The 17,376-nt window shown below is 43.6% G+C and overlaps 1 protein-coding gene across 6 annotated transcripts in view; it reads left to right on the top strand.

The window, feature by feature from the left end:
- The window catches only part of Sh3rf2 (SH3 domain containing ring finger 2), a 106,037-nt gene that overhangs the window by 73,917 nt on the left and 14,744 nt on the right, over positions 1–17,376 (top strand). For all 6 annotated transcript variants that reach the window (XM_035440159.1, XM_027398000.2, XM_027397998.2 and 3 more), the window contains 2 exons: positions 14,658–14,749; positions 16,132–16,302. In XM_035440159.1, the coding sequence (XP_035296050.1) occupies positions 14,658–14,749; positions 16,132–16,302 (263 nt within the window). The remainder of the gene's footprint in view (positions 1–14,657; positions 14,750–16,131; positions 16,303–17,376) is intronic.

Below are 17,376 nucleotides of genomic sequence, written 5' to 3'. Positions count from 1 at the left end.
TAATACTGTCCATGTGTCCCCTGGGATAATTCTTCTTGCTAAGCTCAGACCCTCAGCTGTACTTCCACATAAACCTATGCAAGGAAAACCAAAAATACACACAGAAGAAAAGACTTTGGGAAAAGGAGACATAGGCTGAGGTAGAGCCCGCTCCCTGTCTACCTTTCTACACACACACACACACACACACACACACACACACACACACCTTTTAGCTTTGTTTATGAGCCCTGTCCTCAACCTGTGAGCGTCCTAAGCCAAGAGTGAGTGTTGTTTTCCCATACAGACTGTCTGTGGAGCAGTCCGTAAAGAGTTGTTAGGTACCCATTGTATACCAAACACTTGAGCCACACACAGGTGACACAGCAAACAAGCCACTTGATCACAGCACTTAAGGAATCTCCAAGCCAGCAAGGTAGACACATACTAAAGTATTAAATATTGGTTTCATGGTTTTAAGTATGCAAAATGCTGTAAGTTTTGAGGGTGAGGCATGAAGAAAATCTGAGGTGAAGGGTTGACCTGGTCTGGGAGGCAAGAAGGTTGCCTAGAGGAAGCAGTGTTCGAGTGGAGACGTAGAGGTTATAGCAATCTAAGGCCAGGGTCCTGCTGCAGCTTTCCCTGCCCAGCGTCCAGTCTCCACGCAGTGTGTGACCCCTGGTGCATGGTAACTGCTGTACACTTCCAACCCCAGCCCTGCCCCACTCCCCAAGGTCCTCTAGAGAAAGTCTCTCTGGTTTCTGGTGACTAAAGCAGGTTTGGTAATTAACCTTGTTTGCTTCCTTGATTCAGCAGTTCTCCAATGAGTGGTTAAGCTTTACATCATCACTTTGCCCAATTAATCCTAGCCGGTAAACCACTTCAGTGACCCAACCCTGTCTGGGTGAAAGAGGGAGTGGCCCAGCCTGCATCTCAGCATTTTCACAGAGATTCTTGAACTCGGAGGCTGAGTGCAAGGCTCACTGACATCCAACGGAACCTCAGACTCACACACCTCCCTCTGTGGAACTGGTCACCATCTGTGGCAATAAAAAAATAAAAATGTCTCCAGACATTATCAGATATCCCCTGAACTCAGAGTCACCCCCCCCCCCAGCTGCCAGTCACTAATGTGCAAAGTGGAGATCAGGCATGCGACTAAGGTGAAATAGACAGCAACTAAGGCAAGGCCTGTGTGGAGACAGTGATTTGTCTGAATACTCCAGCAAGGCTTCCCAAACACACACTGAGAAACAGCAGAGGCTTTGGAGAAACCTGAAAATTTCCAAAGGTGGGCCAAATAGGTTTGTCAGTGTCCTGTCCCTGGGCGTGTACAAGCAGACTAGCCAAGGCCTGAAGGAAGCTGAAAGAATCTAGATACTGAATCACCATAATAGATCCACTCTCCACTTTCACTCAACCTAGAGGAAAGGGGACTCATGATATGACAGAGCCAATGCTATAATCAATCCTAAATACCACCCCATCTCTAGGTGGTGTTAATAAATAGTATTGCTTCCATTTTAAATAAAGGAACTCCAACCCAATAATTAGCTCAAAATCATTTAGTAGGTACCCTTCAAACATTGGATCAGAACCAAGGTTTGGCTATCTTCCCTGCACCAGCAGCAGAAGTGGGAATCTCAACTATCCACAGAAATGGTTTAAGAATGGCTAAGGAAGTAGACAGGCATTGTGAGAAGAAATACTGGGATTGGTAACAATGTCTGTCACGGCCCAGGCATATGAAATGAGGCACATAAGCCATAGGACATGTCTCTAATCTGAGATTTTGTAATTCTGCAATCATTTTATTTGTCATTTTGGGGTGGCTGTACAGAGTTAGGGGTACATCCAAGTTTGTTTAACAAACAAGCTACTCTGTGCAGGCCTTCTTCAAGAGTGGAGTTTCTATGCAGGGCAAAGAAGGGGCCTGACTTTCTATGGTCTCCTTAGAAAAGCAAAACCTGTTCTCCATCACAGCCCTTGTGAACAACTGAGCAATTTTCTTTTGGTAAGTAACAATATTCTAAGAAAACAATGGAGAAAACTCCAAGAAAATGGGGTGTTTTTGTTCACTTAAAAAAAATTGCTCATTGTATTTCGAAGTCCAAGTATAAGAGATAAAATAACCAACCTTTTTCCTCTCTTCTCACCTCAAACAAGCAAGTAGTGGAAAATTGGACTGCTTGGTGCATAGTAAAAGCCTGAGTATACAGCAAAGAATGCTGCAAACACCAGTGTATCTGTTTCCAAGACATCCTTCCCATGCTGACTACTAGGCAGAACACTGATCACAGAAAGGCCAGGGACAGAAAGGAGACTAAATCTTTACCCTTGGCTTGGCTCAGCTCGAGTGCTTCCCTGTGTTCCTGCCCCTTTCCTTACAGCCTTCAGCTCTCCCTAAGGCAGACTGGCTAAGAATATTTGCTGTCATTAAGCTTCTGTTCACAAACATGGTGGGCCTGCCACATGCCAGTTATTTATCCATCTGGGTACAAGTAACATGCAAGTTACATATAAGCTTGGTTGTGCAGTTAGGAAGCAATCCCTAGACAGATGTGAGCAGATGTGCACTGGATCGCCGAGAGTCTACTGGTTTAACCACTCAGCTGCCTTGGCTCAAGTGACAGAATACAACTGGGAACTGTCTGGCCTTCATTTCTGAGCCTGGTAATAGACACTTTACAGCCACCAACCTAAAGAAAGCAGTCTCCAGGGAAGGACTGCCCACCCGCGGTTGTACTTGGAAATCACCTTCTGCTCGGTTGTACTTGGTCACCTTCTTCTCATCTGTTTCTTTAACCTAAAACAATACTGACAATCCACGGCCTGGGGGTCAAGTGCTGCCCACTCCCTGGTCTGGAACTGGGGTGGAGGTTGGCGGGGGAAGTCAAAAGATGGTAAGAATTATGATGGGTAAGAATTATCTTTGGTTTTCAGCATTCCAAAGTAAAGTTTATTGTCCCACAGGTAGGGTCAGTCTCTGAATATTATTTGTGGCTGATTTCACACCACAATAATAGAGTTGGGTAACTTTGACTGAAACCCCATGTAAAGCCTAAAATACTTACTCTGATACTTTACAGAAAAAAAGTTGGGTGCCCCTGAGCCTTGATCTTTCTTCTTTTGTAAGGATTTGTGAACATGCGTGTCTGGTCACTTTGAGCCTTGACTACACCTTTTACTTAACTACCTTGTTTGGGAGTTTGCCTTAGTGCTGTCTTACAGCTTTTAACTTCACCGGGGTAACTGGTGCCCTCCACCATCCCAGGATTAAGCCTGGCAGGGCGCGAAATTTAGTAAATGTTAGTTGCATTTACTAAACAAACGGACAAATGAATGAAGCCTCTTGAATGTATCTGTGCCTGTGTGTGTGAGCAAGAGACAGAAAGAATAAACCCTTCAGTGATGGAGGGAGTCAATAAAAGAAAGATGCAGATGAGTGTCTGAGTGAGAAAATTCTTGTTAGGACGAGGAATTGAGTAAGGAACACATGACAGGAGGAGAGCAGTCTCTAGGGTGGATGAGTGACTAGTGAATGTAGTCTTTGTGAGGTCCACACAGGAGACAAAGGGTGTTGGTGCTACACTAAACTAATTTCATCATCTTGCCATCCTCGCTCATGCAATTGCTCATCCTGGCAATTTTGAGCTAAATTGATACCCTCCCTTAAGGACAGTATATGGAAGAATATGTTCCCAACCCCACTTCTTTCCATGTACATCTGTGAATGGTACAGACTCCAAAATGTAAGGGAGCTCCACAAAAGCACATATTTCAGGTACAAAGGGCAGGGAGTGTTAGTTGTGGATGAATTTCATAGCCAGATGGTAAAGCAGAGTCAAAAAGGAAAGGCCATCAGAAACATTTCTCATTAACTCCCCATCTCCAGTTCCTTTAGAGGAAGATTTCATTAGCCTCCATCCCTTCTGCTTGTGCACGTTGTGTTGCCTGCGCTCTTAGTGTGCAGGCACCGTGAAGGCAGAGGCATGCATGAGCAGGGAAAGCCCCTGAAGATTTGTTAAGAATAAGTGAAACAGCCTGGAAAGCTAATCCAGTGTCTGCTCCAACCAGCTCCCAGGACATAGTCCTTCACCCTATGCTAGACCTGGCCTGACTGATGTTAAACTGCACCAGTGACCATCAGCATGCCACTTGCCTTCTTTGAGGTTCAAGATTACAATGTCTTTAAGGTCTATTCTGGCTCTCACATACTAGAATTCTAAAACCAGAGGCTGTGGCTGGAGATATGGCTCAGTGGTTAAGACTATTGCCTGCAGGTCACCGGAGTTCAGTTCCAGTGCCCACATTGTATGGCTCACAATCATCTGTAACTCCAGCTCCGGGGCCTCTAACATCCAATTCTAGCCTCCGTGAGCACTTGCACGTGCACATACACCCACACACAAACATACATGTACATAAATAATAAAACCTTTGAAAAATAATAAACCCAAGGGCCCTTGGCCACAACTCTTTAAATAATATTTGACTATTATATTGACAACAGGGGATGGCCATTTAACCTGACCATTGACCAGGAACAAAGTAGCACTGGATAAGGTGATATGTTTCAACCCATGAGCACTGTGTGTGAACCAACCCAAATGCTGTGACTGCTCTGCCTCAAGCTCAGCTCTGTCGCCCATGCCTTGTGAAACCCATAAAGTGCACTCATAAAGCCTGCGGGAGAAAGAAGGCTGGGTGGGAAATTTCTCAGATGCTTTTGCAGAACTCAGAAACTGGGCAAACCTGTCATGGATCAGCCTAGCAAATAAGGAACAAAGAGCTAGTGAAGCTGCTGCATGTGGTTCCAGTCCTCACTGTTGCCTGTCCTATGAGAATTCTCCAGCCCTATCATGGGCATGCTTGACCCTACCTCCAAAACACATGTACTGCCTTAGACATTGCAGGTGGGACTAAAACTGCATACTCTGTATCAGATTGTTCAAGTTCGGATCCCACCTTTGCTGACTACCTGGCCCTGTGTCGCTGGGCAAAGTATTATATGTTTGCTTTAGCAATCCTGTCAGCAAAATGAGAATGAGGAAGAAATAGTAGCACTTAGTTTGGAACGCTAGAGGAGAAGAGACAAGTGGATCCTTGGGGCTCCCTGGTCAACTAGCTTAGGCTATTGGGCCAGCTTCAGGCCAATGAGAGACCTTGTCTAAAGGAGAGGCGGGGTATAGTCTCTGAGGTATGACATCCAAGTCTGACCTCAGGCCTCCACATGAACATTTACGCATACCCACAAACATGCACCACACAAACACACATATACATAAGCACACACACAAATAGCACTTGTTGGTTTTTTCACTTACTATAAGATTACATGATAAAATAAAGTACTTAGGAATGTGCAGCCTCTACTGAATATCCTGTGAACATGAACTCTTGCAATGGGTGCATTCTCAGAAAATTGTTTTAGTCCCTCCCATTTTATCTCAATGAGATTGCACAGCCCTTAAAACAAGGCGACTGTGCCTTTCTTTTCAAACCCTTTTCATTCACAGATGGCCTCACCTAGAACTCAGACACTCAGAATACTTGCCGCTGGAAGGGCTCAGACATGCCCAAATGATGTTCGGGATTAGCAAATGCCTGCCTATCTGAATCCTTGAGCGCCGGACCAGGTCCTCCATTGAGGGAAATAATTCCTGTGTTTGTGGGAAATCATTCATTGGGAAAAGAAGGGAAAAAAATAAAAAAAAAAGCAACACTAACTCCCAACACACCTCAATTTTCCTGTGTTGACAAATCCTTAATGCCAATGGAAGAAAGAACTGGGTGAAAGAAGCCATCTCTTTACTGTCCCCAATGGTTTAGACACTAGTCTTATTGGAAGAACTCAGTGAACATCTGTGGGGTACTGAGATATGCTCTGAAAGCTGGGGTACAAAGAACAAAATTATATATCTGCTATATGGATTTCTACCTCTTTAATCAGGTCCATGTTTTGGTAATCTTTTTAGCACAATGGTATTTAAAAAGAAAAGAAGCGCCAGGACATTTGGAAACAGTCTGAAATGTTTCAGGCTCTCTTTATCCCTGTCAGATACAAAAGAACTCTGGAAGGTGAGAGGTAGCCATTGTCCAAACATCCTGGAGTTCTGAGCTTGTGTGGTTGACTCAGTGATAGAAAAGAACAGCAGAAGTTTACCCACAAGGCAAATGAAGTTGTTCAGTTGCCACAGGCTAGGCCATTTAGTCAGGGCCTATGGACATGTAGGAAAGCTAATTCAATCTTCTTAAATCCAGTTAGAAACATGGAGAACAGGCTTCTTCTGCCCTACAGAGTCACACAAAACCAGCCTCATGTTTCCATAAAGGGGCTCTAAGAGATGGCTTTGGAGAAAATGCTAAAAGTCCTTCTACACACACACTCTGAGCTTGTGTCTAGAGAGGGTGCCAGGATGTGGGTAGACCTTGTATCCATGCTCTATTAGTCCCAAGGAAAGGAAAGATTATTTCATAATCAACCAAGGTCTCACCCTGGGTATGAGGTACTTTTTTAATGCTCTCCTATAAAATAATTCACAGAAGAAAGCTGTCCTGCCACCAAGAAGGTATCAAACAGCTTCAGGTTACCATGGAAAAGCTATGTCTATGATTTCTAAGGCCATGAGCTTATGTTTTTCCCTTTCCTAGGAAGATCATCCATGTATGTCTCTCTTAGGGTCTTCTTCGTTACCTAGGTTCTCTGGAGTTGTGGACTGTAGGCTGGTAGTCCTTTGCATTATGTCTAATATCCATATATGAGTGAATACATATTATATTTGTCTTTCTGGGTCTGGGTTATCTCACTCAGGATGGCTTTTTCTAGTTCTGTCTATTTGCCTGCAAATTTTAAGATGTCATTTTTTAAAATTGCTTTATTTTTTAAAAACTATCTTTTTTATTTTACATACCAATCCCAGTTCCCCCTCCCTCCCCTCCACCCATTCTTCCCACCTTCTCCCCACCCCACTCCCATCCACTCCTCAGTGAGAGTAAGGCTTCCCATGGGAGCCAACAAAGTCTGGCACATCATGTTGAGGGAGGACCAAGTCCGTCCCCCCCCCCCTCCACAACATATCTAGGTTGAGAGAGTATCCCTCCAGAGGAAATGGGCTCCAAAAAGCCAATTCATCCTGGTCCCACTGCAAGGGACTCCATAAACTGCCCAGGCCACACATCTGTCACCCACATTCAGAGGGTATAGTTCAGTCCTATACAGGTTCCCTGGTTGTCAATCCAGAGTCAGTGAGCTCCCACTTGCTCAGGTCTGCTGTTTCTGTGGATTTCCCAATCATGGGCTTGACCCCTTTGTTCATAATATCACTCCTCTCTCTCTATGGATGCCATTGTTTTTTATGTGTAAATAGTACTCCTTTGTGTAAATATACCACATTTTCTTTATCCATTCTTCAGTTGAGGAGCCTCCAGGTTGATTCCAGGTTCTAGCTATTACGAATAATGCTGCTATGACCATATTGGACAAATACCCCTGTGGTGTGAGTGTGCGTCCTTTGGATAAATGCCCAAAAGTGGTATTGCTGGGTCCTGAGGTTGTTTCTGAATTTAATAAGAAATTGCCATACTGATTTCCAAAGTGGCTGTATAAGTTTGCACTCCCATCAGCAATGGAGGAGTATTCCCCTTATTCCACGTCCTGTCCAGCATAAGCTGTCATCAAAACTAATTTCTAAGGATGGAGGGTATTTTTGTTTGTGTCAGGAGTGGGTGAATCATTGAAATCACCAGACATTCTGACACATCATGTCTTGAGATGATCCTGTCTGGAAAATTTGGCATATTAGCTCGTAGTCTACCTTGTATATGAAAACAATGACCCCATCATAAATCCCCATGACCTAGCAGATCCTAACCAAACATATGATGTGAATAAATACCACTACTACTAGGGGACTCGAAGCAGACTTCTGAGGAGCTTTGCTTATTTAAATGTTGTTGTTAGACTGTAAACTGTAACACTTCAAGTGGACTGTTAGAATAAAAACAAAGGTTATAATTAAGGAGTTGATGTATCCTGGTGTTTCAAAAGTATTATAGTGCTATCGTGGCCTTGGAACCCAAATCTTGCTTTAAAGGCAGTGTGTCCTTGGGCTTAGGAAAGTGTAAAGAAGTCAAAGCCAAGGGTAGAGGTGGCAGGGCAGAAGATGTTCTGTACCTGACCAAATGAGCCAGCTCAGAGGAGAGGATTTTTGTCTTTGTGGTTTGACTGATGAGTCAGATTTGGGACTTTTTCCAAATATGCCAATTGGAACCACAGCTGTAGAAAAGCATTGGGCCCCCTCCTTCCTTAGAAGGTCAAGATGCATTAGAATAGCACACCCTACCACCAAGGGAAGATATCTATATACTTGTTCTCAGACAAAAGGCCAGCTGCCCATCACTGGGTCTTCTGTATGGGAATTTGATCTACTATGATTGACTCTTAGTTCTTAGCGACAAATCTTTTAAAATTTGGTCCTACTGCCGGGCGTTGGTAGCGCACGCCTTTAATCCCAGCACTCAGGAGGCAGAGGCAGGAGGATCTCTGTGAGTTCGAGGCCAGCCTGGTCTCCAGAGCGAGTGCCAGGATAGGCTCCAAAGCTACACAGAGAAACCCTGTCTCGGAAAAAAAAAAAAAAATTGGTCCTACTGAGAAAGCCCTCTGGCCTGCCTCTTTTTCCTTCACTTCTCCCTAGCTTGCTTTCTGTCTCATGTTGGTAAACAATAGTAAAATTTATTGGGTCCATCTATGAACTAGGTATGATATGAAGTACCCTCTCTCCATTGTGCAAGGTAACTTGTTTTCTCCCTGCCCATCCCAAGTGTGTGTGTGTGTGTGTGTGTGTGTGTGTGTGTGTGTGTGTGTGTGTTGGATATAAAAATGTGCATGTGCATGGCATCTTTACACCTTTTAGAATAATATAACCATTAAAGAAAATGAATGAAGACGAGTGTAATGGTGTATGCCGGCAGCACTGACATGTGGAAGCCAAGATGGGATGTCTTGAGTTTGAGGCCAGTCTAGACTACATATCCAGACCTTTTCAGAAAGAAAGGAAAGAAATAGTGACAGGAAGGAAGGAAGGGAATTGAATTTCCACAAGACAAACAAAACAAAAAAATTGAAACTCTGATAGGTGTATATTTAAGTTCTTTCACAATTTTGAGGAAATAATGTTTAAACACTTCATAACTTGAAAAAACTCCATGTATTTCATAAGGAATTGAATATTTTTTCTATTAAAAATAAAAAATAATCATAAAAACACGGGGCTAGAGAAATGGCTCTTACAGAGGATCTGAGTTCATTTCCAGCACCTACATGGTAGCTAACATCTGTCTGTAGCTCCAGTTCCTGAAGATCTGATGCCCTCTTCTGACTCCTGAGGAAACTGTATGATCGCAATGCAAAACATCTATGCATATAAAATAAAAATAAATAAAAATGGAAATAGAATTAATTCCACTAATATGTCATGTTAACAGTTAAAGAAGAAAACCTATGTGGCATTTTAAATGACACAGAAAAATACAGAAAAATAATATAAGGAAGGAGATGGAAAAAGGAGATAGAGAGGGCATAGGAGGGAAGTTGAGGAGGGGCCTCAACTGGCTTTCAATCATGATCCTTCATTCTCCTGAGTGCTGGGATTATAGGTATGTGCCATAATACCCACATTTCAATATCCTAAAGTTCTTATTGTTATTCTCCCACCCCTGAATTTATCCACAAATTCAACACCTCTAGAGTTCATTTTCCTGAAACACAAACAGTAACTCTCAGGTTCAGAAGGAGCAGTGAAAAGACAAAGGCAAAGAGACTTCTAAAGAGAAGGGGTGGGGTTTGTCTGGGGCAAGGCTTGAGGCCTGCAGATCAGATATTGCTGCTTCTGTAAAAACTAAGTCAAATCTGTGTTAATACTCTCCAGCTTCTTTTAAGCTGGTAGAACATGCTAGAAAATCTGGAAACAGACAATGTGAAGATGTGATTTATGGCAAACAACTCTATTGGTCAGAAGGAAAGAATGTGCTCTGATGCTGGGCTAATTGGGTATCGTGTTGGAAAAGAATGAAATTGGATTCCTCCCTCATCAAAAATCAATTCCATGAGGACTAAAGAACTTATATATGAAAGGTAAAACTATAAAACTTTCAGAAGGCAATGTAGAAGCGTACCTCAAGACCTTGAGATTAAAAGGCACCTTAGCCAAGATTTTTCAAAAGTGAAAACTGTATGGGAAAATACTATATAATTACTTCAGCCCATCAAAAGATACCATGGAATAAAAAAAAATACAAGCTACAAGGGATTTATATCTAAAACTAATAGAATTCTACAACTTAATGTGAAAATAATAAATAGCCCAAAGGCTTTGGAGAGAGAAAGGATATGAACAGGTATTTCATGTAATAAGAATGGTTGGTAAACATTTGAAAACAGGGAAAATGAATAAATTCCAATTCGTTGGCATTTCAGAGACCTGAATGTAAAACCACAATGAGTTAGCATTTCACTCTACCACATGAGCAGACACTAAAGAGCTGCGTGTTACCTCATGCTGGCAAGACTCTGAAATAACAGGAATTGTCATTAGTTGCTGGCAGACGTGTAAATTGTTACAGCCACACTGGGAAACAATTTGTTATTACCTAATAAAACTGAACAGGCTCCTACCCTACGGCCTATCAATTCCATTCCTAGGTGTATATCCTGGAGAAACTCTTGTACATGGGCACAGGGGACATGTGCAGGAATGTTCATAGCAACACTGTTCATAACAGCCCCAAACTAAAAGCCACCCAGATGGCATATAAAAGATAGAATAGTCCCATGGTGGTATATTCCTGCCATGAAATATGAGACAGGAGCTACAAATACACAGCAAACCTCCCTGTCACAGGATGCACTCCCTGTCACAGCAGACAAAACAGAGACGCACGTGCAAGGATGTGTGCCAGAGTGGGAGAAACGACACAGAAAAGCCCTGGACCGATTAGCACACGTTTTAGCACTATGGTTACCTCTAGTGAAGTGGTTCTCAACCTTCCTAATATTGTGACCCTTTGAATTTTATGACCACCAGTCATAAAATTCTTTCGTTGCTACTTTATAACGGCTTTATTTTGCTACTGTTATGAATCATAATATAAATATATGACATGCAGGCTCTGTGATATGCAACAACCCCCAAAGGGTCATAGCCCACAAGCTGAGAACTGCTGCCCTAGAAGGAGCGGGGCTCTGTGGTTACTGAGGAAGATGCAGAGAGCTGCTTAGTACAATAGACAATTTCCATCTGTAGTCTGGGTTGAGTGGTATGAATCGCCTATACTAGTATGTAAGTGATGCATAAAATTATAGACACACTTGCTGTGCACATGGTGCATTTATGGTTTAGATTTTTAATAGAAAATAGAAGTTAACAAGAAAGAGGTGAGAAGTAAATGGCAAAAGCATGGCCCCAGAGATCGCATGGATGAGAGCGGGAGTAGAGAAAGGTGTGGTGGTTTGAATGAGAATGGCCCCCATAGACTCGCATATTTGAATGCTTAGGGAGTGGCATTAGGAGGTGTAGCCTTGTTCAAGTATGTGTAGCCTTGTTAGAGGAAGAGTGTCACTGTGGGTGGGCCTTGGGGTTTCATATGCCCAAGCCAGGCCCCAGTGGTTTGCTCTCTTCCTGCTGCCTTCAGATCCAGATGTAGAACTTTGTCACATTCCAGCGCCATGTCTGCCTGCATGCTGCCATGCTTCCTGACATAACTATGATAGACTAAATCTCTGAACCTGTGAGCCAGCCCCAATTAAATGTTTTCCTTTATAAGAGTTACCATGGTCATGGAGTCTCTTCACAGCAATAAAACCCAAACTAAGACAAGTTTATACCAGGATTGTGGGACATTGCTGAGTGAGACTTGACAATGCTTTGGGGAGGACTGTAGGAGGACTTTGGAACTTTGGAACCAGTCAGTATTAAAAGTTCAGGTGAGCTGTTTTGTCAGAGATTTGAAGACAAGAATGTTGAGAGCAGTGCAGACAATAAAGGCCTGGTTTGTGAAGTTTCAGACGGAAGCAAAGTTTCTACTCGGCCATTTGTATGAAGAATCTGTGGCTCTGGTTAGCTGCGGCTGAAGAATTGGCTGTGATTAACTAGAGACCAGAACCACTAATTTACCTTTGTTTTACTGATATAATTGATGCTGGTCAGCTGGAGCTGAGAAAGCAGTGATTAAGAAGAGACCACATCACTGAGGTGAAATCCTCTGGAACATGTTTACTGAGAACACACAGAAGCTGTGTTCCAAGGTTGTACCTGGAGCTGGTAGCCTAACTTGGTAATGTGTAAGAGTCACCCATGAGGTACTTGTTTTGAAGGCATGGAAGGGTCATGGAAAGCTGCTGAGGCTTGACACTGTGAGAAGCCAGGAGAGTCCTTTGGTGAAGGTGCAGCCTCAGTGGCAGTTGAAGGCCCAGAATTGAAGGGGCTGTGCAGACAAGCTGAGGCTTGGCACTATGGAGAGAGCCTGTGAGAGGTATTGGTGAAAGCACAGCCCAGCTGCAGCAGAAAACCCCAGCATTTTAGAGGTGCCAGTTCTGTGGGATGACCCCCCAAGAACAGCAGCAACTGTGGGTAATGAATCCTGCCAAGCTTGGAAGACAAGCTGTGTGTGATACAGAGGGCAGAGCTAGACAAGTGACTCAAGCTCTCTGAAGGAGCCCAGAAGATTTTGAGTGAATCCAGATATTAGACATTGCTTTGATGTAATTGTGATGGTGCCCTGGTATTTCATTCTTAAAGAAAGAATGTATTTAATTTATTTTTTATTTTATGGGATTAAATTTTAAGAGATTTTAGGCTGTAAAAGAGACATTGAAATTTAAAGAAATACTAAACTTTAAAGTGTTTGGATTTGTAAAGTCTATGAAACATTTTAAGTTTGCAAAATGTATTATATTGTGATATTGATATTAATATGCTGTCTTAGGGAGGAACAAAAAATGAAAGTTGTAGCTTAACAATGATGTGCTTTATGTGTCGGGCTGACAAGGAGTCAACTGTGCTGGATAGTTTTATGTCAGCTTGACACAAGCTAAAGTCGTTTGAGAGAAGGAAACCTCAATTAAGAAAATGCCTGTATAAGATCAGAGCTGTAGGAAAGCCTGTAGGGAATTTCCTTAATTAGTGACTGATGGGGGAGGACCCAGCCTATTATGGGGTGGTATCATCCCTGGACTGTTGCTCCTGGGTTCTATAACAAAGCAGGCTGAGCAAGCCAAGGGGAGCAAGCCAGTAAGCAGCACCTCTCCATGGCCTCTGCATCAGCTCCTGCCCCCAGGTTCCTGCCCTATTTGAGTTCCTACCTTGAATCCCTTCAATGATGATGTAGAAGTGTAAGCCAAATAAACCTTTTCTTCCCCAACTTGTTTTTTGGTCATGGTGTTTTGTCACAGCAATAAAACACCCTAAGATAGAAGGCAAGACTGGAAAGGGAAGAAGGAAAATATTCTAAGATAGCTCAGCCTTTCAAATTCATGCCACACAAGTGAGAAGACAAGTTCAATCCCAAGAATCCACATAAAAGACCCAGATGTAGTGTTGTATACTTGTAGTCCCAGAGATGGCTCACTGGCTGGCCAACCTAGCATGATCAACAAGTCCCACGTCTCAATTAGAGATCCTAACTCAAAAAAGAAAGGGGTGGGGTCAAGGAAAGAGCTGATGAGATGGTTCAGCAGGTAAAGGTACTTGCTGCCAAGCCTGATAATCTAAACTCTGAATTCTATCCCAGGACCTATATGGTGGAGAGAGAGAGAGAGAGAGAGAGAGAGAGAGAGAGAGAGTTTTTTCTTTAAGTACATCAGGCGGTTAGACAATAGGAAGAATTCCAAGAAAGTAGGCAGAGTTCAGAGGCTTCTATCATTGCTGTTCTGGTTTTATTTGGGAGAAATGAAAGGGATTCAGATTCATGTTCTGTAAGTAATTGATTACCCTGCTAAGGTAGGGGTGTGTGTGTGTGTGTGTGTGTGTGTGTGTGTGTGTGTGTGTGTGTGTGCATGTGTGTGTATGTATGTGTCTGTCTGTCGTCTGTCTGTCTGTCTGTCTCTGTGTGTGTGTGTCTGTGTGTTTTTTAATACCATCAGTAGTTAATGATCAGGTAAGCTCATATCCTAGACAGTTTTAAATTGTGTTTGTCCTAGTTAAGTAACTATTGTCCCCCTAAAAGGTCTTAACTTCTAATGGAAAAACTGGGGATTAATAAGCTACCTCTGGTAAGGACTAAATTTGTTGATACTAATAAGGCAGTTAAAAATTGGGGATGGGGGAGCCAAGTCCTGAGTCTCTGTTAGCTGTCCTGTTGTTTTTCGTGTGCAGGTTTTCACACAGGGACTGGGTGTGGTGAGACAGGAGAAGCTCACAGCCCAGCTGGCTCTAAGGTGACACCCTGCCATGATCTGTTACACTCCTTTGAGAACTCAGCCCAGGAACACTACTGGACAGGCCATAAGACACCTGCTTCACCTCACTCTACCCAAAGCCACAAAGCAGAGAAATGTTTGGGTGGGTGGTGCTGGGCATGGCTGTTGGTATTCAGCTGTGTCAAGCTGCTCTGTGACTTGTTCACATATCCGGCTTGGGGTGCTCACTGGTTCTGTTTGGCTGTCTCTTCTGTCTGTGTAGGTCAGCACGTCTCACCCTGCACCTGCCTCCCCAGGACATTCCACAGCCATGGTCAGTGTGCCCAGCTCACAGCAACACCTCTCAGCTAACATGTGAGTAAAAAGCTCAGCACCTCCAGCTTCTGGCTCAGAGATCTCATCTTCGTAGCCCTTTCTCACCTAGTCTCCATGCCCAAACCATAGCATCCAAACAGCTAACAAGACCTCTTCCTTTTCCACCACTGATGGTGATAGCACTGATGAGAAAAATGCAGATTAGAAACTATGGTGTTGCTGGGAGATTGGATATTGAGCAGTCTTTATTGTCTCTCTTCAGCTTTAAAATATCAGGTCATAAATGAGTATTTACTTACTATAATTACTAAAAACAATAAATAGATTCAGCATTGGAGGTAAGAAAAGCACATTCAAATAAGATCCACTTTGATAACGAGCTTAGGGGTATCTCACAGTCCTTAGGATCTCAAAGGACTACTGGGCATGTCCAACTTGCAGCCTACATACCATACGCGACCAGGCATAGCTATGAATACAGCCCAACACAAAATCATAAGCTAACTTAGACCTATTTTTGCTTTATAACTTTTTGTAAACTCAATTATACAGTTCTGGGTCATAAATTTTGTAGATGACAACATCATGTCACAATGTCAAAAGCTTGGACATGCCTGGCTGAGGTGACCCCAAATTCAGCAAGGCAATTAAGTTCTTTCTTTAATGCCTTTCATGAGGCAGCTGTTCTCATGTCCTCAGCTTCAGCCTCACTGTTCCCTGTTGTCCTCACTACGGTGACTCGTACTTGGACGCCACCCACTTGACTCCTGTGTGGACTTTAGAATATAGTGTCTTTTTTTTTCTCCTCACTCACAGTTTTGTGTGATACAAACCCATCCACCTTCACCTACTGTTCAGCCAGTGGAACCATTATGTTCAAAAATAATAAAGATAATTACCCCTGCCTCCTACTTCCCAATATACACTTTACAGTTGGTATCCAGCTATCTCCCAGGCCATACCTAGAAGTCAAACAACCCCTACTCTCAATCCAAAAAGAGTTTAATAGAGGCTTCTGTGATAACCTGTCTCCCTGAGCCTCACCATCTGCAGAACAACAGCAGACAGTAGTGAGAAAGCCTTAAGGTAGACTGTCACACACCTCTGCCACTGATCCTGCCCTTCAAGTCTCTTCTGTGCTGGAGACCAGTTCCCCAGCTCACAGGGCCCATGTTGGCCCACCTGATTTCCAGCTACATAAAGCCCTGTGGAGTGGAGAGACAAAGGCAGGGTATTCACTGGCATTTCAGCCGGGTTGTTCCAGTGCTGTCTGTCTTCCATGGTTAAGTTGCCATTTTTAATGGTTTTTGTTGCTAGGTGCTGGCAGATGAGCTACAGGTACTGGCCTCCCCAGCCTTTTATCAGCTCTATGCCCTCCTCAGGCATGCTCCGATTCCCTTACAAGCTCCTTGTGTTTCCAGGTTTGTAGCTCTGCACTCCTACTCAGCCCACGGACCCAATGAGCTGGACCTGCAGAAGGGAGAAGGCATCAAGGTGCTGGGGAAATACCAAGATGGCTGGCTGAAGGGTCTCTCTTTAGTCACAGGGAGAGCTGGCATCTTCCCAAGCGACTACGTCATCCCGGTTTTCAGGTACATCTCCAGGGCCTTTCTATGGGTTGAACTGATTGTGGACTCAATGCCTTTTCAGAGCAAAAGCCAAGAAATAGCTTTTGCTTTGTATCCCATTAACTTACACACAAAATATTTATATAACTTTCCCTCACAGAGGTCTCACTGTGTATTTACAGGCTGGCCTGGAACTTAGCCAAATTCATAGTCCTCCTGCCTCAGACTTCCAGGTGCTAGGACTACAAGTGTGAAACACAGTGCCCAGCTTTGCCTCATTTAACTCTCTGGCCATGCAAAGAGCTTGGCCTGTATTACTCTCCAGATGAAGGCACTGGTATGAAGAGAAATGGCTTGCTTAGGACTGCATTTGAGGCCTTCTGCTGCCGAGTCCCAGACTTCCCACAGCACACCAAAACAATATCATTGACCGACTAATTGGAAAATGTGACCAAATGCCTCCCTGGGGCATCTTAGGAAGGTTCTCAGGACACTCAAGTATGAGGCAGAATTTCCATAGATTCTGACTGATACTTTTCCAGGCATGTCCTGGATCAAAGACCAAGTACCCTGAAGGAGCTCTTCCTCACAGCTTTCCCCGTGACATACCTCATCAATGCCACCGACCTGCAGTTTGTCCTGTCTCTTCACACTGTACCCATAAATTCATGCAGACTTCAAATGTATTGTGACTCCTCCCACACCCTCCCAGACCTGCCCAGCGATGAGGCAGCAAGGTCCTTATCACTCATCAAACCCTGTCTTTGTAATATATCAAAGGGTCACAACCTCCAGGAAAGTGACAGATTGTGAGCATCAAAGTCCCATCTACACTTTGGCAGACCTTCCTTTAGGTGGGGCACTGCATGCGGAGGAGGGCAGCAAAAATGGTGAGAAAAGGACTACAACATGGAAGAAACTGATAAAGCAGGGTGGTTTAACCTGTGGAAAACAAAGGGCAAAAGGATCATGAGTGCTGCATGTGTCCGAAGCTAGTCTGAGCCCATGAGTGGCAACAGAGGAAAGCAGGGGATACAATGAAGGTTTGGGTTCAATAAAGGCTACATTTTTTAAGACATAGTTTCCTCCACATGACTA

Source organism: Cricetulus griseus, chromosome 2 (assembly GCF_003668045.3).
Source record: "Cricetulus griseus strain 17A/GY chromosome 2, alternate assembly CriGri-PICRH-1.0, whole genome shotgun sequence".
Lineage (NCBI taxonomy): Eukaryota > Metazoa > Chordata > Mammalia > Rodentia > Cricetidae > Cricetulus > Cricetulus griseus.
Note: the sequence above shows the minus strand (reverse complement) of the source record. Positions and strands in the feature narration are given on the sequence as shown.